General features: G+C 39.6%; 1 protein-coding gene across 1 annotated transcript in view; it reads right to left on the bottom strand.

Annotated features, from left to right (window-relative positions):
- LOC103188162 (phospholipid-transporting ATPase ABCA1) overlaps window positions 1-25,407 on the bottom strand; it is a 248,220-nt gene that overhangs the window by 118,159 nt on the left and 104,654 nt on the right. The window contains exons 20-21 of the mRNA XM_007908032.2: window positions 21,975-22,112; window positions 9,592-9,803 (exon numbers count right to left, since the gene is read on the bottom strand). Coding sequence (XP_007906223.1) covers window positions 9,592-9,803; window positions 21,975-22,112 — 350 coding nt within the window. The remainder of the gene's footprint in view (window positions 1-9,591; window positions 9,804-21,974; window positions 22,113-25,407) is intronic.

The raw sequence follows: 25,407 nt of genomic DNA, 5'->3' as shown, positions 1-25,407 counted from the left end.
GAGTAAGGAAACTTGCCCAAGGTTTCGCCCTGCCTGGAATTGAACTCAGGTCTCTCGCTTGCAAAGCGAGTGCTCTAACCACTGAGCTACAGGACTCCATAGCCCTGCAAACTTGTACTCCCAAATCATTATCTACCATAAATGTTCTTGATTGGATATTTCTTGATTTATGCCTCTAGATATTGCACTATGTCTATGGGATTGGCAAGAGTGGTGAGCAGAGGAACTCAAACATTCTCTGTGTTCCTGATAGAAGCCTTGTAAGGAAATACTTTACATACCTGGAATCAATGACTATTTAGGGGACCATCACAGTGAGGAATGTCCTCAAGCCTTCTGACTGCTTTACTTAAGATAATGGAATCTTCTATTCCTGATATCAAACAACACTTATGCCAGTTTGCACTGCAAGCAAAGCAACAGAACTTCAACTAGATACTCTTAAGCATGATGGGTTTCCACATGTGTCAGACAGCAGACTGAACCCCCAAAAAATGATTAGAAGCAGATAGTCTGATTTGTACCTTTACTCCCTAATTGCAATGACCAGGGGCTGAGGACATCTCCACACAAAGCTCTGCTAAAGGGTATTGGCATTTAATGCTATTATGTAACCTCTGTTATATTTTCCTTTTTACAATCTTCGTTGAAAGCCTGGATAAGTCAGTTATAAATTGAAGCAAATTTTGCCTACACAATTGTGATCAAGAGCTGGAAATTATCAAAAGGAATATAAAGGCCTGATCACCAGTGCAGATAACTAACCATTGCACTGAAGTCGACAATTCTACATTATTATAACAACCCACTTGAGACCTAACCTTGAAGAAGCTTAAATAACTAGAGATTCTGGGAATGACAGTGAACGACCCAATCTGTTTTAACCCATCAGATTGATAATTCTCTTGCCTCAGGGTCAGACGTTTGTGGGTTCGCAAATGGCTGCTGTCTGTATTGCCTACAAAATACGCTTTTTGTATTTCATAGGCCGTATAGTCACTACACTTTGCAGTATATCCTGATGAAGCATTTTGAGATGGCCTCTATATAAAAAAAATTCTATATAAGATGCAAAAATTATTCTGAGTTATTATTTTAAACAACTTGCGTGTATATAGCACCCTTCATGCAGGGTAGCGTCTCGGAGCGCTTAACAATAGCGGAGCCTGATGCTCACCTGGGGGATGGGGGAGGTGACCATAAGCACAGTCGAATAGGAAATTCTTCAGGGATGATCTGCAAATGGGGAAGGAGTGGGCAAAGCAGAGAGATTGAGGGAGAGAGTTCCAAAGTGGCTGACATTTCGCCCCAAAATACACAGTATTCACTCAATCCACTTTAGAGTGAAGCGCTTTGAGGCATCTCAACGATGTGATAAGGCACTATTTTAAATGCAAGGATTATTACTAATGACACATTTTCGCATAAGCACCATGACAAATTTAAATTATTTCACTAATACATTAACAAAACAAAAGAATGCTATGTTATATCACTACTTCTATAGAAAATAGGGACAGACATCTCTCAATTTCTAAAGAAATTGGATGGAATCTTATGTAAAATATAATATCCAAATCTGATTCTCCTAAAGAGCTCTGGATGGATTAGAAAAGATGCAAAGATTGGCTCATGATGGCAATTTTTGTATTTGGAACAATGAGTTAAAAATACATCTTCCTGCAGCTCTGATGGCTCAGTGGATAGAGTTGCAGATGATGAACTAAGAGTTTGTTGGGTCAAATATAAATCTTTTGCTCAGTTTGCTGGTCTCAGTCAGAGCTGCATGGGGAAAGCTAAACTGACCTTGATCCAGAACCCTCAGTGCTCCTACTGATTTTGTGGCTGTGTATGAGTTATGTGAAGAGAGGTCAGGCTTGGCTCTAACACTCCCTACAGTTGAGTGGTCTGCCAACACTCACTGACATGCCTCACACATGGGCCTCTCAAAGGCCCATCCAAGAATGTTTTGTGAAGTCTGAGTCCAACTCCCCATTCCACACTTTAGCTATGATATCTCTAAAAACAATCAGAAGTAGAAATCCTGTCTGTTTCTTTTCTTCTTGCTAACTTAAGGGTGCAGTAGCGTACTGTAGCATCCTAACTTGTTGGCAACTTGCAGACCACAAGTCAAATCTGCAACTTCAATCTGGGGAATCCAAAGCTGCAGGTCGTCTTAAACCCAGGATAAAGTAATTAAAATGTAAAATAATAATAATCCTTGCATTTGGTATAGTGCCTTATCACATCGTCGAGTCATCTCAAAGTGCTTCACAGGATATAGTGTAAATTGAATGTGTATTTTGTGGGTGAATGCGGCAGTCAATTTGCGCACAGCAGGGTCCCACAAACAGCCATGGAGTGGGCGACCAATTTTATTTGGGAATTGTGGCCAGGACACCGGAAGAAACACACTTCTCTTTTCAAATAGTGCCATGGGATCAACCTGAACAGGTAGATGGGGCCTCGGTTTAATGTCTCATTCGAAGGACAGCACCTCTGGCAATACAAGTTCCCCTCCCCACATAGGACTGCATTGGCATGTGATCTTAGACTATGTGACTTCCAAGACCCACAATCTTCTAACTCAGAGGTGAGACTATACTTTCAAAGCCCTTCACTGCCTTTCTTCTCCTTACCTCTATGACCTCGTAACTCCATACAGACCTAACCACTCAGCTGGCTCCGGCCTGCTCCATGTCCCCTACCTGGCCTGTCCCACCATAGGCCGTCAGGCCTTTCTGACTCCACCCTTTGGAGTTCCATCCCAGAGTCCCTTCACCTGACCCACTCCCTTGCCTCCTTCAAGGCCCATCTCAAGATCCTTCTCTTCGACCCCACCTTCGGTCACTCTTCTACCTCTACCTCTTCACCCCTCCTGATCCAAACCCCTAGCTCGGGTCCAAATCCTGACTGTCTTGGGACATCCTCCTGATGTGAATGGCGCTATGCAAATGAAATTTATAGTTGTTGTTAGAGTGTGCCAGGCTGTCACCTAATGGGTAACTAAAGGAAACATAAACTTGCAATTCAAAATAAAGAAAAAGTGACTGAAAAGGGGCAGATGGCTCTTACAGTCTGTGCTCATCTTGAGGTTTTTTACTGTCTGAAATTCCAATACGCTATCTCACATGGTAGAAACAAGCTTAAACAAGCTTGGTTACATCCATATCTCTAATAACAATTATTGTAATCATTTAAGCAATTATCAACTATCACTCAAGATTAATAGTAATTAGTGTAACCCTCTGGTTCTTGTAATAGTTCATTTGTCTAACCTTATCGATTGCAATTAATTGTCTGAACCTCAGTTTCCAATCAGATAACGTACTTTCCCTGCAGCTGACAGGCATAAAATACATTACTTATGCCAGCGAGTTAAGGATACTTGCAAGTAAAACTCAGATAACTAGTTAGATATGAATTCTAATGAGAATGGTCTCAATTGATTTTTCTTTTAAGTTTTTCTTTTAAGTGGTGCAAAAAGTTGTAAAATATTCATCTTCTATTCTGACTGCAAATCACCACTATCCATTTCCTCTGAGATAAAATACCAAGGTCATCATCGCAAATGGCCCCAGACATTTAGCACATTTCATCTCCTTTCTTTCCATAATTGTATCCTTGTTACTTTTCCTAAAATTATTTGGGCTTTAATCCACTTCAGCCAACTGTTATGTAGAGTAGATTCATCACCTGACACAGGTCCTACCTGCTGAACCAGATTTGGGGCATTATAAAATAGATTGCAGCAGCAATAATATTGAGTGCTCCTACAGCTCAGATTGTCATCTCAACACAACTGAAGACATTTGTGCACAAATTGGTTGTTGTATTCACCTACAGAATACACACTCACTGCACTTTACAACAAGTTCTGTGAAAGCCCTTTGAAATGTCTTTCTGACAGGAAAGATGCTATATCAAATACAAGGTTTTTTTATCTTTATAAGATCTCTTAATTTTATCTATGAAACCCCAAACATGTATACAGTATTCTATATTTCAGTCTGATGTTAGGTATTAAATTATGAGCTATTTAATAGCAATATCTGATAAACTAACAACAGTTCTGAGTTATGGGTGGGTACAAATTTAAGGAAAATCACAAGAAGAATCAAGGGGAGGTCAAAATCAAATTCTTTATAGAAAGTGTGGTTGGAATACATAATTCTCTGCCACAAACCATAACATCTATAAATTATTTTAAAAGAGATAGATATTCCTTCAAACAAAAATTAGATAGTTTTCTTTTAGGAATAACATTATGCGATTTAATACATAGGTAGTTCATGACATATGTGCATGTGATCACCAGGATGGTGGAAGGCAAACTAGATGAACCCTAAGTCTTTTTTTCATGCAGCTGTTCTTATGTTCTTATATTTGAAAAGGAAGAATTTTAAAAGTATGGGGAGTGAGCATGAAAGTGGGATTAAATTAGTTGGTTCTAGTAGAGATAAACCCCAGTACTGGTTACTGGTTTGATGGGTAGAATGGCCTGTTTCGTATGCAGAATCCTCAACTTTATTGACCTGAATTGCTGTCTTGTCACTTTTTTGCTTTTACAAGCGCATGTAACAAGATTTAATTGCCCCACACCAAATATTCCACTTTTTAAAATTTTACATGATCATATATCACACTAACAAACTCTGTTTAAATTGCAGCACAGTATTATTACACATGCCAGAAGTTTACACATTATAAAGTCCATCTGCATTTAGGCAAAAGATTACACAATTAAATTACTGTTTTTACTTGATTATTGTAACCTATTTAACCCATAAAACACAGTCACAACACTTAGCACTATATCCTGTGAAACTCTTTGAGATGTCCTGTCATGAAAGGAGCTATATCAAATGTAAAGATTATTTATTTACGTTTAAAACGAGTAGATGATTTTTCTTCCTCACAATTATTGATTCTCAAATTAAACATTGGTATAATAATCACATTCCGTAATAAGACAATTGTTGACTTTCCACTCTTGCACAAATCAATCACTGGAAAGAGAAACCAGAGAGTGATCAAACTTATAGACTCCCTTCCTGCAAACATGCTGACCAATAAAGAAGTGGATGCCTGAACAATTGCACAAGTCTAGGTAATTCTCTATTTGATCAGTAGTGGGTTTTAAATTTTTTTCTTGATTTATATAATTCAAAGGAATTTATTTTGTTGGCCAACCATAAAGGTTGGCCAGCACTGATCTAAACTGTTCAGTTATCAAAACTTTAGGCACGTTTGCTTACTCCACACACACACACCTCTGTTTACGTTGTAGTAAGTAGGAAACCTCTTGTTAGTCGATTGGCAGATCGCTTTCTGAAGATATTAATCCCGTAAAAAATAAAAGAATAATTATTAGGTCACTCAATCTATAACTACTTGTGGGACACTGCTGTGTGCAATTGGCTGCTGTGTTTCATCCACAAAATACACAGTCAATTCACTTTTCAGTGTATACTGTGAAACCCTTTGAACCCTTATTATTATTATTAATTTTATTATTATTATACAAGCCCTTTGCGATGTCTAAACAACGTGATAAGGGGCTATATCAAACGCAAGTATTATTATTATCCGGAACACAATGCATGTTAAGTTAGAGAGGGCACTGGCCAGGATGTACACCTTACTACACACAAACTGACTGAAGTTTTACAGATGGAGGATGGTGGGTTCTTTCATTCTTGCTCGATCGATAGCACTTCCAGTTCTGTAATCTATTGCTGCAACTCATCACTCTTGGTGGCAGTCGTATAATGCAAACAGGATGACAAAGAGAGACAATGTTCCAGCTCCCAGAGCTGTCAATGGATAATGGGCACCAATCAATCAACTATTTGTTACATAGTTAAAAGTTAATTAACACATTGATTTTTCACAAAGACATGCATTCTGCATTCAAGAGAAACAAAATAGCGAGAGCTTTATCTTGTAAACAACCATAGTGACCTGGAGATGTAAACTGCTATTGATGACAGCTTTGCAATCATAGACTACCTTTTGCCAATAGTTGAACTGAGATGGAATGGAATTGTTTCTGAAGGTTGCTTCTGAAATTTGTTTTCCCAGTTATTAATACTTGAATTCAAGATCCTCACCCTCACCTACAAGGCCATTCACGGCCTTGCTCCCTCCTACCTCTCTGACCTACTATCCCCCTACTTACCTGCCCGTACCCTCCGTTCCTCTGGCTCCGGTCTGCTCCACATCCCCCGCCCCAACCGCCCTACCATCGGTGGTCGGGCCTTCAGCCTCTCAGCCCTGAGGCTCTGGAACTCTATCCCCCAGTGCCTTCGCCGCCTCCTCCCTTTCCTCCTTCAAGGCCGGTCTCAAGACCTTTCTCTTTGACCGAGCCTTCAGCTCCCCTCTCGACTCTCTACCCCCTCCTCGCTCCCTCTCTCCCCTCACCCTGACCATTTCCCCTTTGCTCGGGTCCTGACCCAACTGTACAGCGCCTTGGGACGTCCTCCCGACGTGAAAGGCGCTCAATAAATGGAACCTTGTTGTTGTTGTTGTATATAAATGTTGCAATTCATCCTTCCATCTCATAAAACAAAGAGTGGAAAAAAGAGGCTTTTGTTTAAATCACCCAGACAAAGTGAGACATTTATCATGGCCTTTGCCTGAAGTTTCAATATCCTGTAGATTTGTGGAACATCTCTTGAACACTCGGCCAACCATTCGAATCTGAGTTCATGAACATGGAAATGTACATCTAGTGCCTGGAGTCCACCCTGATTGGCTTGTAGAAAGGTAAGCAGATGTTGCTTAAGATACGCACCTGCAACAAATGAAACCGTCGCTCAATGGGAAGGGATGTGTGTCTGAAATATCAGGACATTATGGCAATGCTCTCACGCATTTCATGCTAAGCTGTGCTGCCCACCAGGAAGCTCACAGGGCTTGTCGGATATCAAATTACTAACCAGTGACTATGCTTTTTGGGTGGGGAGGGGGGGGAGATAAAAAGCGTCTCCTTGGAGCTGAATTGCCTCCAAGGTGACATGTTTGGCAATTGAGCCCACTCTCTTTGGTGGTCTCAGTAGTACAGTTCTTGAGCCAGGTGGATCCACAGTATTCCAGAGCACTACTCATGAGAGCACAGACAGCCTAGCTCATCAGCTGGACTTGGAAGGGCAGACCAGTCACTAGAATTGGAACAAGGTGAGTCAACCATTCCAAGGACAAATGTCTAAGAATAATTAAGAAGAAAAACAGTTGAGGTCATTGAAAGGTAAAATTAGATTAGAAATCTGATCAGAATTTCACTCTAATCATCTCAGCCCATAACGGGAGAACCCAAATACCTGGTAACACAAAATTCATAAACCTTGCATTTGATATAGCACCTTATCATGTTGTTGAGACGTTTCAAAGCGCTTCACAGAATATACTACAAAATTAATTGACTGTATATTTTGTGGGCAAAACATGACAGCCAATTATGCACAGCAGTGTCCCACAAACAGTCATGGATTGAGTGACCAAATTATTGTTATTATTTTTTTAAAGGATTACCCCAGAAAGCAAACTGCAAATAATTAACAACTAGGTTCCTACTTACTGCTAGGTAAACAGAGGCATGCGGATTAAGGAAACTTGCCTAAGGTTTTTCCTTGCCTGGCAACCAAACCCAGGTTCTCTTGCTTGCGAGACAAGTGCTCTAACCAATACGCTACATGATGCTATTAATAGAGAGTTTTGCTCAGAAAAATAGATGTGAAACATTGAAATATTTGAAACTAAGGGAGATTCAAGATGGAATCTTGAAATTTGAGATTCAAAAACAGATTTGAATGAAAGACATTCAAAAGGGAAGGCAGATTCAAGAAATTCAATGGGAAGGGAAATGTAGACAGACAAAACCTCCTCTATAGTAATGCTGCTATGAGAGGAAGAAAAATGAAGATTCATGAAGATCTTTATTGAATAGAACAAAGACTACAGACTCTGTTAATCAAAGTTAACTTGACCGTTAGCTTATGAAGAACAATAATAATATCCTTGTATTTGATATAGTGCTTTATCACATTTTCGAGACAACTCAAAGTGCTTTACAGAATATCCTGTAAAGTAAATAGACTGTATATTTTGGAGATGAAATGTGGCAGCCTTTTGAGCACAAAGTATCCCAAAAACAATCGTGGATTGAGTGACCATTTTTTTTAAGGAATTATTACCCCCGAAAAAGTGATCTGCCAATCGACTAACAACTGGGTTCCTTCTTACTACTAGATAAACAGAGTGTGGAGTAAGGAAACTTGCCTAACATTTTGCCCTGCCAAGGATCGGACCAGGATCTCTCGCTTGTGAGGTGAATGCTCTAACAACTGAGCTACAGGGCTCCATGACAGGCATGAAGACCCAAGAGATGAATGCACTCCGAATGAAAGTGAGGGATGACATGAGAAACCAGGCCAGTCTAAGACACATGAAAAACAAACTAATAAAAATGAAAGATTGTATTGTTTCCAAGACCGTAATTCTGATGTAAAGAATGAACTCTTTAACTGAAATTGTACCTATTTGAAGCAAGTTTAATTTTATAGCCTCTGATATGTTTAACATTTATAATAATAAAATCACTTTACTTATTTTCAGTCTGGAGTGATACATGTGAAAACCCTCACCATGCTTATGTTAAAACGTCTCCATGTGCCTCACAAGTAATTACTATCAAATGTAGTAACTGCTTCTGTTGGCGTGCAACGAGCATGCAACAAGGTTCCACAAACAAACAAGGGAAATGAGCAATTTTATTTACAGTATTGCTGACTGGCAGAGTAAACAAAATTATCTTGTCTTTTTGAATAGAATCATGGGATTGTTGATACATCAAGAAGACATTGTCATACATCAAGAGGACGTGCCTGGCAAAGAATTATCGGAATCCAATCTATCCTCTGTGGTGGTCTCAGTAGTCTGCACATTCCATTCTAAAACTGGAAATTTCACAGTGATTCTTCCCAACCAGATCTTGTCAACCTTAAATGCAAAATCTCTAATGGGTAGGATAGCCCCCGCTTGAAAAAAGGCGGGAAGCTTGCTAGATAGTATCTGCAATGGCAAACCTTGCGGTTTTGACATGGTTGAATTCCAGAACATCCCAAAGCAGACTCTAGGTTGGTTTGAGCCAAAGCTTGAGGATCCCAGAGTGTGCACTGGGGTACCGCTGGAGTCTTAACAATATCATCACCAAAAAATGAAATTTATATAGCACTTTTCACATCGTGAGTGCCAATGCCCTGGACAGTTGAGAATTTTCACACAAGCTGGGAGCCGGGATGGGGGGGGTTGGTGGTTAAGATGAATGAAGGTTCGGTCAAAGAGGAAGGTCTTTTGATGGACCTCAAAAGAGGCACGTGAAGCGATGATGCAAAGTGACTCCAGGATGTGTGGAAGGGTAGTTAAGGCCAGGTTAAAAAAGCAGCTTGGTGCTGAGATGGGGAGGGATGGTAGGGGGTGGATTAACTGGAAGGATAAGATGAAATGGCTTGAACGGCCATTTCATCCAAACCAATCTTGTGATCTTGTGATCTAAAGGAAACCACAACATTTAAATTAAAACTGCATTACCTCTGAACCTGCGGGGATTGCGACTTCCAATCTAGGTGCAGGTCTCTTTGCTTCAGACTTGACAAGAGTGAGGTAATAGCCACTTCCAAAGAATTTCTTCAAAAACATGGATGATCCACAGCAGCACAGCTTTCCGTGCGAAATGATAGCAATGCGATCTCCCAGAATATCAGCTTCATCCATGTGGTGGGTAGACAGTATAATTGTCCGACCTACAGCAGATACACAAATAAAACGGGGTAAAGCAAAAGTAATTACTGCTGACATTAATATCAATGTTTAGAAATCGTTGAATGAACACATTTGAATTTCAAAGCTACTCTCTTAACACCACAGTCATAGCAAAATCTGATTCCATAATCTGTGTTCAGTAATGTTAAAGCCATGAGAGTGATTGTGAGCAGCTGTTTCAAGGATGTACTTAATGGAACAGTTGCACAGCTAAATTTTCTATTACCACCTTCCTCAAATCTATACTGTGTAATTATTTGAAAAAATAAAGAAAATGTTAACATTGCAAATAGCCAAGAAAGAAAGTTGTAAATAGGAACCATTCTATGGAAACGGATATTTCTCATCGCAAATATCTGTTTCCAAACATTCGAAGATACTGAAAGTCTTCTATTATATACAGAAGAGTGATTTTGTTAGTAAACAATGAGAGGAATTTATTGCTAACTGGCCAAAAGCCATTGGCCTTGAATTTGATATATAATATATAATAATCCTTGCCTTTAATATAGCGCCTTATCAAGTCTTGGAGACTTTTCAAAGCACTTCACAGAATATACTGTAAAGTGAATTGACTATATTTTGTGGATGAAAATTATTACCTTCAAATTTTAGAAATCTCTTCATAGTATTTCCTGTAAAGTACAGTGATTGTATATTTGGAGTCCTGTAGCTCAGTGGTTAGAGCACTTGCTTTGCAAGTGAGAGACCTGAGTTCAATTCCAGGCAGAGGGCGAAACCTTGGGCAAGTTTCCTTACTCCACACAGAGCCTAATAATAATCCCTCCAAAACCAAAAACAATAATAAATTGGTCATTTTCAATCTACGACTGTTTGTGGGACATTGCTGTGCGCATTTGGCTGCCGCGTTCGCCCACAAATATACAGTCAATTCACTTTACAGTGTGTTCTGTGAAGCGCTTTGGGACGTCCTCCCGATGTGAAAAGCGCTATATCAAATGCAAGGATTATTATTATTATTAGTATTATTATTTTGTTGGCAATTTATGCACAGTAAGGAGGTGAATGCCCAACTAACAACAACTTACCATTCATATGGAAGGACATCTCAAAGCAAAGAAACGTCCTTGAATTCTTGCTGGGAGAGGGGGAGTTAGAGGAGAAAGGTGCAAAAGCACAGTTGAAGAGAATGGTTTCAAGGAAGTTTTTGAAGATGGAAGGGAAATCAACAAGGCAGAGGGACTCCAGGATTGAGTTCCATAGAGTTGGAAGCTCTGTCACTAATGGTAGGACAGAGGGAATGGTCAGGGCAGATGGATTGTGGGTGTCACAGAGATGGGGTGGGGTGAGGCCATGGACTAAATTTGAATTTGAGGGAGGGAATTTAGAATTTGATCTCCTGGATGATAGGGAGCTAGTGGAGCCAAACAAAGATAATAATAATCCTTGTATTTGATATAATGCCGTATCACATCCTCGAAACTTCTCAAAGCGCCTCGCAGAATATACTGTAAAGTGAATTGACTGTATATTTTGTTAGCGAAACATGGCAGCCAATTGCACACAGCAGTGTCCCACAAATAGTTGTGGATTGAAGTGACCAATTTATTCTTTTCTTTAAGGAATTATTACAGCCGGAAAAGCGATCCGACAACCGACTAACAACCGGGTTCTTACTTACTGCTAGGTAAACAGAGGCATAATAATAATAATAATCCTTGCATTTGATATAGCGCTTTTCACGTCGGGAGGATGTCCCAAAGCGCTTCACAGAACACACTGTAAAGTGAATTGACTGTATATTTGTGGGCGAACGCGGCAGCCAATTGCGCACAGCAATGTCCCACAAACAGTCATAGATTGAAAATGACCAATTTATTATTGTTTTTGTTTTTTTGGAGGGATTATTATTAGGCTCTGTGTGGAGTAAGGAAACTTGCCCAAGGTTTCACCCTCTGCCTGGAATTGAACTCAGGTCTCTCACTTGCAAGGCGAGTGCTCTAACCACTGAGCTACGGGACTCCACAAATGTGAAGTAAGGAAACTTGTCCAACATTTCGCCCTGCCGGGAATCAAACCCAGATCTCTCGCTTGTGAAGAGAGTGCTCTAACCACTGAGCTACAGGACTCTAGGAGGATTACAAAACTGTGGGAGAGTTCTGGACATTCCAAATGCCCTACTTGCCAGTCTCCCCTGCTACACTGTTCATAAAATCCAATTAATTCTAAATTCCACGTTATTCCTTATCCCTACTAAATTCCGCATCTCTATCACCCCGGTCCTTACCCGGCTCCACTAGCTCCCTATTGCAAAACAGATTGATTTCAAGATCCTTAAGCTGATGTACAAATCACTTCATTTCGTGGCACTTCCCCTACCTGCTTACACTCCACTCGTCTAAAGGACCCTTGAAAAAAGGGTGTAACTAGTCCACCTATAAGTGAGAATAGTTAGAAGAACAGGAAGGCTCCAGAGAGAGAGAGAGAGAGAGAGAACGAGAGATGAGCGTGGAGACAGAGAAGTTTAACTCAGAACGAGATGAAGCAAGAAAATAAATTGATGGAATTAAACGTGAGAAAAATGAAGAAGTGGACAAACATAAAGCACAAGTAGCAGCCTTAGTGGAGGAAAAAACTGAAAAAGTGCAGGAGAACAAGGGTTCACTGCAAGGTTTAAAAGACAAAACAAGACAAATTAATTCAGGTAAAAGAAGGGGGAAAGGTAAAGGGATAAATTCAAATCAATGACAAAACCACCAATACCGAAGGATTGTAAAGGTGAAACTAAGAAAGGTATTAAAGAGTCAAATTTTGAAGAAAGATTGGGACAAATGGTTACTTCTGAATTTGAAAGATTACAGAAGGAGTTACAAGCAATGAGACAACTGATTGAGCAATGTATAGATCCTTGTGTCTCACCGATATGCCTCCAGACCAAACAGATGACGTTTTGGCTAATTTGGAAGCCCTCAAACAGTTCAGCCTCCTTGATACTTGTGAGGAGTCAGGAAAGGTCAAAATGCTGTTTGCTCAAATAAAGAGATTAACAAAAGTTGAGAGAGAAAGAGAGTAGGATGGGTTCATTGAAAAAAACAAGAGAAGAGAACTTTATACAGCACAGAAACTTTAAAAAATCACAAACTGTAGCCACTGAATGTGAGCAGTTTAAATTCACTGACTGCTCGGACTTCGATTTTTGTAAACAAACGGACACTCACTGCTTCATGCTGACCAGCACCAGCTGCTCAGAGAGAGTTAACCCTTTGGTTTCCACATAAAGCAAAACTGTATTTACAGTTAATGATCATGTCCAAGCTACAATTGAATCCCTGGTAAAGCTAGTAGTACAAGTATTTTGAGGCAGTAACACAAATAGATCAAATTTCTATTCCCACTTCACATGATGGTCACCAACTTTACTGCAATCATATTAACTAACTGAAGTGTTTAAAGAAACGGGAGATTTCACTTTGTGATTTAGTTCCTACAGATACTGACAATGGCTCATTACACCCTATGGAGGTCACTTTCCTTCCGGCGACTTCTTCTGGGATGACTTATACTTTGTTTGCCCTCCCACCCACAAAGCCGGTCTTCACATTCAATTTCAGCTCGAAGGTCTGGAGGGGAGATGAGTGGACAAGTACAACCCAATTAATCGTCTACTTCACAACAGCGGCCAATACCTGTGCAGAGGACAGGGTCTACATTGGCAACCGTGCGGGTTTTGTATGGGTCGGGTTTGGTACAGTGCGCGATGACGGGGTCAATAGGTAAACACTGATAGTTCAAGAAGGAGAAGTAATAGTATTAAGAATGTCATTGTTCTGATTTATTTTATGTAACATTTACTTTGTCTATTCCAGTATTTCAGTGATGCTCAAAGCCAGCAGGCAAGGATAGAGAGAACATCCACTGAAATAATATTTCACATTTCTGTGACCATACTATTTGTTCATCATGATATTATTGATAATGATGTGCTGTAATTACAGATGCTAATAGTAGTTGAAAGGATTGATGTGGTGGCTGAGATAAAAGGCAATGGTGAAGATTCTGATGGTGATAGTGGGCTGTGTTGTCAGGTCGAGGTGGGGACTGGACCTTTCGCAAACCCAGAATTCTGGTTTGACTTAAGTTGTCCAAAAAGGATATCGTGAAGGCTGATGACTTGTTTGGCTGAAATTGAACTGATTCTATGGACTCTCAAGGACATTGGTAACAGCAGTACATAAAATTGCCAAGAACAAAAGGAGTTTACCGACCTTGAAGGATACGTCTTTAATCCTACAAAGAATGGTAAAAACAAGCTGTTGAAGGTCTCACTGCCGACTTGGCAGACGTGACTAAAAAGATCTAAGTTTGAGAATGAAGAAGACAAGTCTAACCAATCTTAAGAAGAGATATTCTATAATCAACATTGATCGAACCACGTTAACAAGTTGATTCCTAATCACAGCCACTGTATCAATCTAATCAATTGGAAACTGATTGCATCCAGAGGGTATAAAAAGGGGATAGCTGCGAGAGCCTTACTCGAGCAGTGAACCCAGAGTGAGCTATGTCCGGAGTGAGGCGAGAGTGAGAAGGAATTGGGTGAGAGTGGGAAGTAGGTGCAGGTTATATATCTAAAGGGAAGTAAGATAAGATAAAGTAAGATAATAAGATAGATAATGGCCTGGCAGGTGCTGTGCGAGGAATGTGGCATGTGAGAGTTGATGGAGGGCCCTGAGCCCAGGTGACTTCATCTGCAGCAAATGTCTGCGACTGAGCAAGCTCCAACTTAGAATAGCTGAGCTGGAGTCTCAGGTGGAGAGACTGCGCAGCATTAGAGATGGGGAGAGCTTCCTGGACAGTTTCATCCTGGAGCCAGACACTCCCACGAGTCCCAGGGAACATTCCGTTGCCAGCCACGGACAGGACTGGGTGAGACAGGCGCGTAAGGGGACCCGAAAGAGAGGGGCAGAGGAACCCCAGGCTTTTACTTGTCCAACAGATATGAAATACTTGCAACCTGTGTGGGCAAGGAAGTCTGTGAGGAAGATAGGCAAACTTACCCCAACACCTCTATACAGGAGGCCACACTGGGAATAGTCAGAAAGAATATAGTGGTAATTGGGGATGAGACAGTCAGGAAGACTGATGCACTTTTCTGCAGCTGTAGCCGGGAGACAAGAAGACTATTGCCTTCCTGGGGCCAGGGTGAAGAACGTCACTTCTGGGCTGGAGAAAAATTTGAAGCAGGAGGGAGTGGATCCAATAGTTATGATTCACATAGGGACCAATGATGTAGGTAGGACAGGTTGAGGAGCAAGTTCCAGGAATTGGGAGTTAAGCTAAAGAGTAGAACATCGAAGGTATTAATATCGGGATTATTACCTGAGCCAGGGGCAAATTGGTACAGGCAAAAGAAAATTAAAGAGCTGAATACCTGGCTAAAAGAATGGTGCGGAGGGCAGGGATTTCACTTTATAGGCCACTGGCACCATTATTGGGGGAGACAGGAGCTATTCCAAAGGAATGGACTCCACCTGAACAGGGCTGGGACAAATGTCCTGGCAACACAAATAAATAGGGAGGTAGACAGGGCTTTAAACTACTGAGGGGGTGGGGGGGGGGTAAATTCAATCACATGTAATCTGTTACAATTAAAATTAGGACCGATGAAAGTGGGAGAGCAGATTAACCAGGGAGATGAGCAAAGGGTGTCAAGCAGGGAAAGGAAGCCCAGGGATAGGGTACTGGTGAATAGGATTAATAGCCCGAAGTCAGAATTAAAGATGCTATATCTGAATGCGCAAAGCATTCAAAACAAGATAGATGAGTTAAATGCACAAATAGAAACAAACGGGTATGATCTGGTAGCTATCACCGAGACATGGTTACAGGGAGATCAAGGGTGGGAGCTAAATATTCCAGGGTACGTGGTGTATAGGAAAGATAGGCAATGTGGTAAACGAGGAGGGGAGGCGGCCCTGCTAATAAAGGATGGGATAAAAGTAGTAGAGAGGAAAAATTTTAAATCAGAAAAGCAGGAAGTAGAGTCAGTATGGGTAGAGGTACGTAACAACAAGGGGCAGAAAACTCTAGTGGAAGAGGTTTATAGACCCCCGAACAGCAGTCACAGTATCTCTCAAGGTATAAATCAGGAAATTAGCAGAGCATGTAGTAAAGGAAAAACATTAATTGTGGGTGATTTTAATCTGCACATAGATTGGGACAACCAAATTGGGAAAAGTATGATAGAGGAAGAGTTTATAGAATGTATTAGGGATAATTATCTAGATCAGTATGCCGAGGAGCCAACCAGGGAACAGGCCATATTAGACCTTGTTTTGTGCAATGAAGCAGAGCTGATCAGCAAACTGGAAATTAAGGCTCCTCTAGGGCAAAGCGATCATAATATGATGGAATTTAGCATTAAGTTAGAAAGAGAAATAGTTAAGTCCGAAGCAAAGGTTTTAAATTGAAGTAGAGCCAACTTTGCTGGTATGAGAGAGGATTTAGCCAAAATAAACTGGGAAATTAGACTTAAGGATTTGACAGTAGACCAGCAATGGCAGACGTTTAAGGAGATAGTGCAAAATTCCCAGCGAGCACGTATTCCTTTGAGGAATAAGAATGCCACGGGAAAGGTGGCCCAACCGTGGCTAACTAGAGCAGTTAGGGAAAGTATAAAGTTAAAGGAAGAAGCCTATAAAACAGCTAAGATGAGTAGTAAACCCGAGGATTGGGAGAACTTTAGGGATCAACAAAGGAGAACCAAAAAAGTGATTAAGAGGGAGAAAATGGAATATGAGGGCAAACTAGCAAGAACATAAAGACAGACTGCAAGAGTTTTTATAAATATATAAAGAGGAAGAGGCTGTCAAAGGTAAATGTGGGTCCGCTACAGGCAGAGACGGGGGGAATTATAGTAGGGGACAAAGACATGGCAGAGTCATTAAACAAGTACTTTGCTACTGTCTTCACCTTAGAAGACACTGAAAACCTACCAAGAATAGAGGGGAACCAAGAAGAAATGTTAGCGAGCAACTTGGGGTAATTAATATTAGTAAAGAAATGGTTTTAGGTAAATTATCAGGTCTTAAAACTGATAAATCCCCTGGACCTGATGGCCTACATCCTAGGGTTTTAAAAGAGGTGGCTACTGAGATAGTGGATGGCTTGTCTTTGATCTTCCAAAATTCTCTGGATTCTGGAACGGTTCCCATTGATTGGAAGATTGCAAACGTAACACCACTATTTAAGAAGGGTGGGAGAGAAAAGATGGGGAACTATAGACCAGTTAGTCTGACATCAGTGGTAGGGAAAATTCTTGAGTCCTTAATTAAGGATGTCGTTATGGGATTCCTGGAAGACCATAACAAGATTAGGCAGAGTCAACATGGCTTTACAAAAGGGAAGTCATGCTTAACTAATCTTTTAGAGTTTTTTGAAGATGTATCTAGCAGGTTAGATAGGGGGAACCAGTAGATGTAGTATATTTAGATTTTAAAAAGGCATTTGACAAAGTGCCACACAAAAGGCTATTGCACAAGGTTAAGGCCCACGGGATTAATGGGAACATATTAGCATGGATTGAAAAGTGGCTAACGGGTAGAAATCAGAAAGTAGGGATAAACGGGTAATTCTCGAATTGGCAGGATGTGACTAGTGGAGTGCCACAAGGATCAGTGCTTGGGCCTCAGCTATTTACAATTTATATCAATGATCTAGACGAGGACATTGAATGTAATGTATCTAAATTCGTGGATGACACTAAACTAGGTGGGAGAGTAAGCTCTGAGGATGATGCAAAAAGATTGCAACGGGATATAGATAGGCTCGGGGAGTGGGCAAGTAGGTGGCAGATGGAATTTAATATGGAGAAATGTGAAGTTAGGTTGCACCTAGGTTGCAAAAATAGAAAAACAGATTATTTTCTAGAAGGGGAGAGATTAGATAGTGTTAGTGTTCAGAGGGATTTGGGTGTCCTTGTACACCAGTCTCAAAAAGTTAGTTTGCAGGTGCAGTAAGCAACTAAGAAGGTGAACGGCATGTTAGCGTTCATTGCAAAAGGTTCAGAGTACAAGATTAGGGAAGTCTTGCTGCAACTATATATAGGGTCTTGGTGAGACCGCACCTAGAGTATTGTGTGCAGTTTTGGTCTCCTTATTTGAAAAAGGACATACTTGCCTAAGATTGCCTTAGTGCAGCGTAGATTCACAAGGTTAGTTCCTGGGATGAGGGGACTGACCTATGAGGATAGGCTGAATAAACTAGGGCTATATTCTCTAGAGTACAGAAGAATTAGGGGAGATCTTATTGAAACATATACAATTCTTAAAGGGCTGAATAAAGTAGACACTGAGGGTCTGTTTCCCCTGGTAGGAGAATCTATAACCAGGGGTCACAGTCTTAAAATTAAGGGTCAGCCTTTTAGAACAGAGTTGAGGAAACATTTCTTCACTCAGAGGGTAGTGAATTTATGGAATTCACTACCCCAGAAGGCTGTAGATGCTCAGTCCTTGAACATCTTCAATGCTGAGACTGATAGATTTTTAAAAAACAGGGATTAGGGGATATGGGGATAGGGCAGGTAATTAGAGTTAGGTCTGAAGATCAGCCATGATCTGATCAAATGGCGGGGCAGGCTCCAGGGGCCAAATAGCCTACTCCTGCTCCTAATTCTTATGTTATTAATTAATTGCACTGAACTTCATTACTCATGACAGTATCAGAAGTGGGTAGAGGGGCCCTAGGAAAAGGACACTTGGAAAGAGGGTATAACTAGCCCACTTCTAGGTGAGAACAGTTAGAAGAACAGGAAGGCTCCAGAGAGAGAGAGACCAGTGTGGATAGGTCCCTTTAAGGAGATTAAGGAAGGTGTTCTATGACTGTTCACAAAGACTGGTAGTATAATTTGTTAGACCTTTGTAGTAACTTGTTAATGCATGTTGTGTTCACTCTGTTCATAATAAACCTTGCTACACCATATTTGGATTGTCGAGTCATATTTTGAACTACTGGATCGGAAATCCCAACAATGTTAAACCAAAGAAGCGCAATATAAGGAGATTTACATCCATTTAGATCATAACTGAGATAAAGACAACAAGCACAACTCATATTTACTAATTTATGTGATAATGTAGTCGTATTGAATTAGATAAGGCTGTGAGTGCGTAAGAAATTGGATTGCATCGTCATGGTGGTTCTCAAGGATGGAAACGATGCATGGTGACAGTAGAAAGTAACTATTATCTGATTGTGCAAAGTTTCAGACCACATGAGAATGTCATTTTGATTCAATTTCATTTACAAATCAATTAGTACTCTTTGAAGACTACACATAGTGATGACTTTTGAAACATACTGACATATGATTTTACACATTTTACTGGTAAATAATTTTTTAAAAAATTTATGTTTAGATGGAGTTTACTATGCAATTTACATTTATATTTATATTTTCACCAGGAGGATGTCTCAAAGCGTTCCACTGCTGGAAGGGCACCCAATTTGAGTGTGGGAGCTGAGATAAGTGGGGAGGAGAAAGATAACTGAAAGTGCAGTCAAAGAGGTTTGTTTTGAGATGTGCCTTGAAAGAGGAGAGGGAAGATCAAGAGTATCAACAGTAAACAGCAGAAATCATCATCATTGCATCAGATTTAGCACATTATGTTGAAACAATTATGTTTTGCATACAAAATATACCCAGTCAATTCACTTTACAGTGTATACTATACAGAGCTTTGAGACATCTCGAAGACGTGATAAATTTGTTAGACATTTGTAGTAACTTGTTAATGCATGTTGTGTTCACTCTGTTCATAATAAACCTCAAATGCAAGGATGATTATTATTATAAACATACAAGTACAAAATTACAAATACAAAATTACATTTGTATAATGCCTTCCACGTTGTGAGGACATTCCAAGGCACTGAAACATCTCAAAGCACTTCACCTTATTTGCAGGTGAAAATGACAGCCAAGATACAAATGGACAAGAACTAACTAATCATTTATTTTCTTTGGAGAATTCGCAAGGATATTGAGAGAAACTCTTCTTTTTTTCAAATAGTGACATGTGATTTGAACAATCACCTGAATAGACAGATGGGACCATTTAACATTTCATCCGAAGGACAACACCTCCGACAATGCAGGCCTCTTAACACTGGAATGTCAGTTTTGACTGTAAGCACAAAGTCCGATATGGGACTTGACCCCACAATCTTTTGACTGTGAGTGCTACCAAGTGACGCAGCCTGACACTACAGTATATACACTATATACAGTATATACAGTATATACACTGCTATATGCTTCACAACCATATGCCCCAACTACCTACAGAAGTTAAATCAGGCTAATGTGTCAGCAAAAATGAAATAGTCAAGTGCATTTCATCCAGATGATTTTTTCCCACTTTGAAATGGCAGGACAAGTTGTAGGGAACCAAACTAGTTAGATAAAACTGGCTTTGAGATTTGCCCTTAGGGGCCAGCTATGTATATTGATTTGAAACAAACTATGTGGTATAATTCTCTTTAATGTTTCCAAAGCATGAGAAGATACATCATTTATGTACACAGGACATACTTGTTATAAGGCAGGTTGACTTATAGCACTGGTCTACTGCTAGTTTTTTAAAAAATGTTTTCAAAAGGGACCGATCAAGAACTTATGAGGGACCTATTTCAATGTCTTCAGTCAGACTAATAAAGGAAATTGTTTTAGTGGCAAAGCCATCTCTGTAAGAAAGGAAACTGTTTTACTGGCAAAGCTGTGCGCAATTGGCTGCTGCGTTTCGCCCAAAATATATAGTCAATTCACTTTGCAGTATATTCTGTGAAGTGTTTTGGGACATCTTGAAGGTGTGATAAGGCGCTATATCATATGCAAGGATTTTTATCTCGTGGTGGCTGCTCACCAACCAGATGCATGAATCACTTTTTTGGATTGGGTGACTGCAACTGCATTTAAGTGGCATTTTCAGAATGGATTGATGTAATTTCTACATCACGTGGTTGCTAAAAGCATAGTATAACTGGGTCTTCAGAAAGACTCAAGTGGTTTGCACTCATCTTAATGAGTGTCAGACCTGATTTATGTTCTATTTACTCAAAACGATGCAATTGTTAAACACAATTGATGTTTTTAAGGTACACAAAGTGTGGACAAACAAAAACCATAATTTTATCAATTATTATTTGTTGTACAAAAATCTTTAAGAAAAAAAACCTCGATTGGGGAGGGCCTAATGCAAAAATGAGAAGTTTGATTCCCTAATCCTTTCATCTTGATGCATGCTCACTTGAAAAATAACAAACATAATCAATCAAAATAAACTCCAGCACTCACTCCATGATTTAAGTTGCAGGTGGGAGTGCATAATAATTCCAGTGACATTTGAAATGGGATGTGCAATTAAAATGAATTCATATGATAGTTTTATGCTGTGTGTTTTACCTTTCAAAAACATCAGTTACCACTGAATCAAGAACCAAGCTTTGCAGGAACTAAGCTATTTGTGCTTTAATTTGCCAATTGCAAATGATGTGTCAGGTTGGCTAAGTTGATTGTGGGTTCAAGCCCCATGTTGGTACTTGGAACTCCTAGAGTCTAAGCTGACACTCCGTTGCAGTGCTTATGGAACTCTTTGCCCAAATCCCTGGACCTTCCCCTTCTTTCCCCATTTTCAGATCACACTTGAAAACCTTCCTCTTCAACTGTTCTTACAGTCACCTTCCCCCTCGCCCCGACTTGGCCTCAGACTGTTAAGCGCCTTGAGTGTGAAAGATGTTCTATAAAATACAGATTACTGTCATTGTTGGAGGTGCCATATGTTGGATGAGACATTAAACCGTGGCCCCGTCTGCCTGTTGAGGTGAATGATTCCATGGCACTATTTGAAAAGAGTTTCTCTCTCCCATTGTCCTGGGTAACAACCCCCCCCAAATAAAACTGGTCATTTGTTCCATTAATATGAGCAACTGGTTGCTATATTAGCCCACAAAACACAATCACACCACTTTACAGTATGTCCTGTGAATTGCTTTAGCACATCCTCCTGACATGAAAGGCGTTGTACCAAAATATAAGGACTATTATTGTTATTAGCAAAGATAAACCTGGTCAGCTTCAGGTGACAGCATACTGCATCATTACCTACTATTTTTCATTGGCCAATTTACTGTACCTGGCTTATACTTTAGAAGCAATTCCCATATTCCTCTTCTGGCGTATGGATCGACACCTGCAGTCGGCTCATCCAAAATCACTGTTTTTGATCCTCCCACAAATGCAATGGCCACAGACAATTTTCTTTGCATCCCCCCTGTAAAGTGGGTCAATGGGAATGTTATTTACATTATTGCTTACTTTCCTATTGGGATTAAAAGAATCCTGAAATAAGCATTTAATTGAGTCTATAACACATATCACTTAAATCTGATGGAAGTATCAGCTCAGATAACAGAGGGATAATAATTATAATCTATCATTTATCAAGTGTGTATAAACAGGGACATCCTATTTCAATTGAGTGAACCTTATTTTATATTGATTTGACTTCTTCTGTCGTACACTTGATACAGGAATAAAGATTTTGACACATTTAACACATTTGAATTGGGAATGGATTTGACTTTGAAAATTGTGGATTTGACCTGAAATTTGCATCATTTACATATAAAGTTTGAATCTGACTGCCAAAATACTTAAAAACAAACTGAAGAAGTTCATACCCATATTACGCATCTCAAGTAAGCTGCACAGTTAAAGTATTGTTTCCACACCTGCTGGAGAGAAGTCATGCCATTTGGATTTTGAGAAAACACTCCTTAAGAGAATCAATTAAGCCATCCATAAAGTATTTTCTGGAACACTGGATACAACAGATGGAATTTAGAAATTAAGGCTCCATACTTCTCTTATAATAGCATTAATTTCAAATGTTCCACTAACTGGCTATTCCAGGGGCAAGACTATGCAATGCATAATCCTGGCTAAGTGTACGTTATGTTTCATCAGTTCTGTGTACCGTCAACAATCTATTGATCAGGGCAATATGTCACCAAGTGTTAGACCCTATGAAGTTCAAGTGAACAAGAACTTCTCAACAGTTCCTGGTCTATCAAAAAAGGTTAGTGACTGGAATATTCTAATAGAGATAAAATATAAAGCTTACACCATTCCTAGGATATTCCTTTCTTTATTCTAGCCACTACTTGTAAATAAAATAAATTGTGGCAGTCCTTTTTAATAGCCCTTAAATCTTTGTTTCACTGGTATTCATTTTACTCCTGGAGGCATACCCGAATCAGTGTGCAACTGGGATTTTTACAGTAACTACTACGGCAGAGGAAGTTTATGTTTGGATAAATTAAATGATAATGCCATGCACAAAGGGACATTCTGTTTTGTGTGTGGGAGAAATTATATAAAAGTCATGAATCTTTAATGTCAATTATTTTCCATTTAGAAAGTTGTGCTAATACAATATAAGAGAAATTTCTCCTTTAACCACATTGATATAGTTATGTAACGTCCTCATAGGTAACTCATTTATTAGGTAACGTTTGCAACATTGTAGAGTGCTTATTCAGCATGATCTGCGTTTTGTAGTATTTGAGCATTATTGCAACAAATGCTATCATTATTGATAGAAACATTGCAAAAAGCATTATTTTTAGATATCAATACACTTCTATAAATGGAATAAACCAAGGACACTTTTACCATTGTTTACCACAATGCCTGAGAGAAGACTTATTTTAAATGAATGACAGTGTGACAGAAACAATTTTATTCAAGAGCTGCACAATCAAGTATTACACTGTCAATCTCATCCTGAAGAATAACAACCCACAAGAATAATAATCAGTTTTTATGTTTCGCATGAAAATGCTTTCTCTAAAGAGTTAGCAGAGAATTCCCAAACAATCCTTATACTGTATATGACCGTAAAATAACTGTAAAATAAAATAATCACAGCTCACAAATGCTAACTTTATCATTTGAAGTAAGGCAGGTACTCATATTAAATTCAGGACTTGGATCCATTTTAACTTTCTGTTTCATATAAAGTTATGGTTTGTTAACTTATAAAGTTAGTTACGGTTGTTTTTCCGACTGGAGGGAAGTGTGCAATGGTATCCCCTGTGGGTCAGTATTGGGACCACTGCTGTTTTTGAGCTATATAAATAACCTGGAGTTGGGTATAGGGAGTACAATTTCCAAGTTTGCAGATGATACAGTAAATAGTGAGGAGAATAGTAACAGACTGCAAATGGCCATAGACAGACTGGTAAAATGGGCAGACACGTGGCAGATGAAGTTTAATGTGGATAAATGAGAAGTGATGCATTCTGGAGGAAGAATGAGGAGAGGCAATATAATAATATAGTAGAATCTTAAAGGAGGTGAAGGAACAGAGAGACTTGGGGTTTCATATAACTAAATCTTTGAAGGTGGCAGGACAGGTAGATAAAGCTGTTAAAAAAGCATACGGGATACCAGGCTTTATAAATAGGGGCATAAAATACAAATGTCAGGAAGTTATGATGAACCTTTATAAAACACTGCTTAGGTCTCAGCGAGAGACTGTGTTCAGTTCTAAGCACCTTGAAGAATTTCAAGGCATTAAAGAGTGTGCAAACGAGATTTACCAGGATGGTACCAGGAATGAGGGACTTCAGTTATCAGGAGAGGCTCGAGAAGCTAGGATTATTCTCCTTGGAGCAGAGAAGGTTAGAGGAGACTTAACAGAAGTTATCAAAATTATGAGGGTATTCGATAGGGTGAACGAGGGGAAATTATTTCCTGGCGGGTTGGCCGGTAACCCGAGGACACTGATTTAAAATAGTTTTTAAAAGAGAAGAAATTTTTTTTACACAGCAAGTTGTTTGGATCTGGAATACATTGCCTGAAAGGGTGGTGAAGCCAATTCGATAACAGCTTTTAAAAGAGAAGTAGATAATTATTTGGGGAGGACAAGTTTGCAGGGCTATGGGGAGAGCGGGGAAGTGGGATTAAATTGGAAAGTTCTTTTCAAAGAGCCGACACAGACACGAAGGGCTGAATGGCCACCTTTTGTGCTGTATAATTCTATGATTCTATGATGACTAGAATTTGGTAGTACTGAGGACCAGTTTTGGTTTGCCTTCATTTCAGGTAAACAATGCAGCAGGTATATATTTTTGCTGTTTTTTTGCTTTTTTTTTTGTCAGTCCTGTTCATACACAAGACCATACTGACAGTAACACAGCAGCTTGTTGTTTTCTTATTTTGAATTCTCATGGTGTTGGTGACAAAATCATGATATTAGTTGTGATGAAGAAAGTGATGAAAGTTATGATGAAGAAAGTGCCCCATCTGATCTCATCCTTTCAGATCTTCCACCATCCTGTCTTTTCAGTGTCCTGGCCTCAACCGCTCTTCCTGGCAACCTGTTCCTGTCATTAAATTAAGTAAATACTTCCTGGTGTCTGACCTAATTTTGTCCTTTGCAACTCTTGGTGGCTGAAAAGACCTGATTAACAGCAGTTGTTAGATTTTATATATTTATTGTGTTTCATTTGCACAATTGATTTATGGCGTTGATGGTTTTATGCATCCAAAAACACAGTTTA

This window comes from Callorhinchus milii, unplaced genomic scaffold (assembly GCF_018977255.1).
Source record: "Callorhinchus milii isolate IMCB2004 unplaced genomic scaffold, IMCB_Cmil_1.0 Scaffold1, whole genome shotgun sequence".
NCBI classification, from domain to species: domain Eukaryota; kingdom Metazoa; phylum Chordata; class Chondrichthyes; order Chimaeriformes; family Callorhinchidae; genus Callorhinchus; species Callorhinchus milii.
Note: the sequence above shows the minus strand (reverse complement) of the source record. Positions and strands in the feature narration are given on the sequence as shown.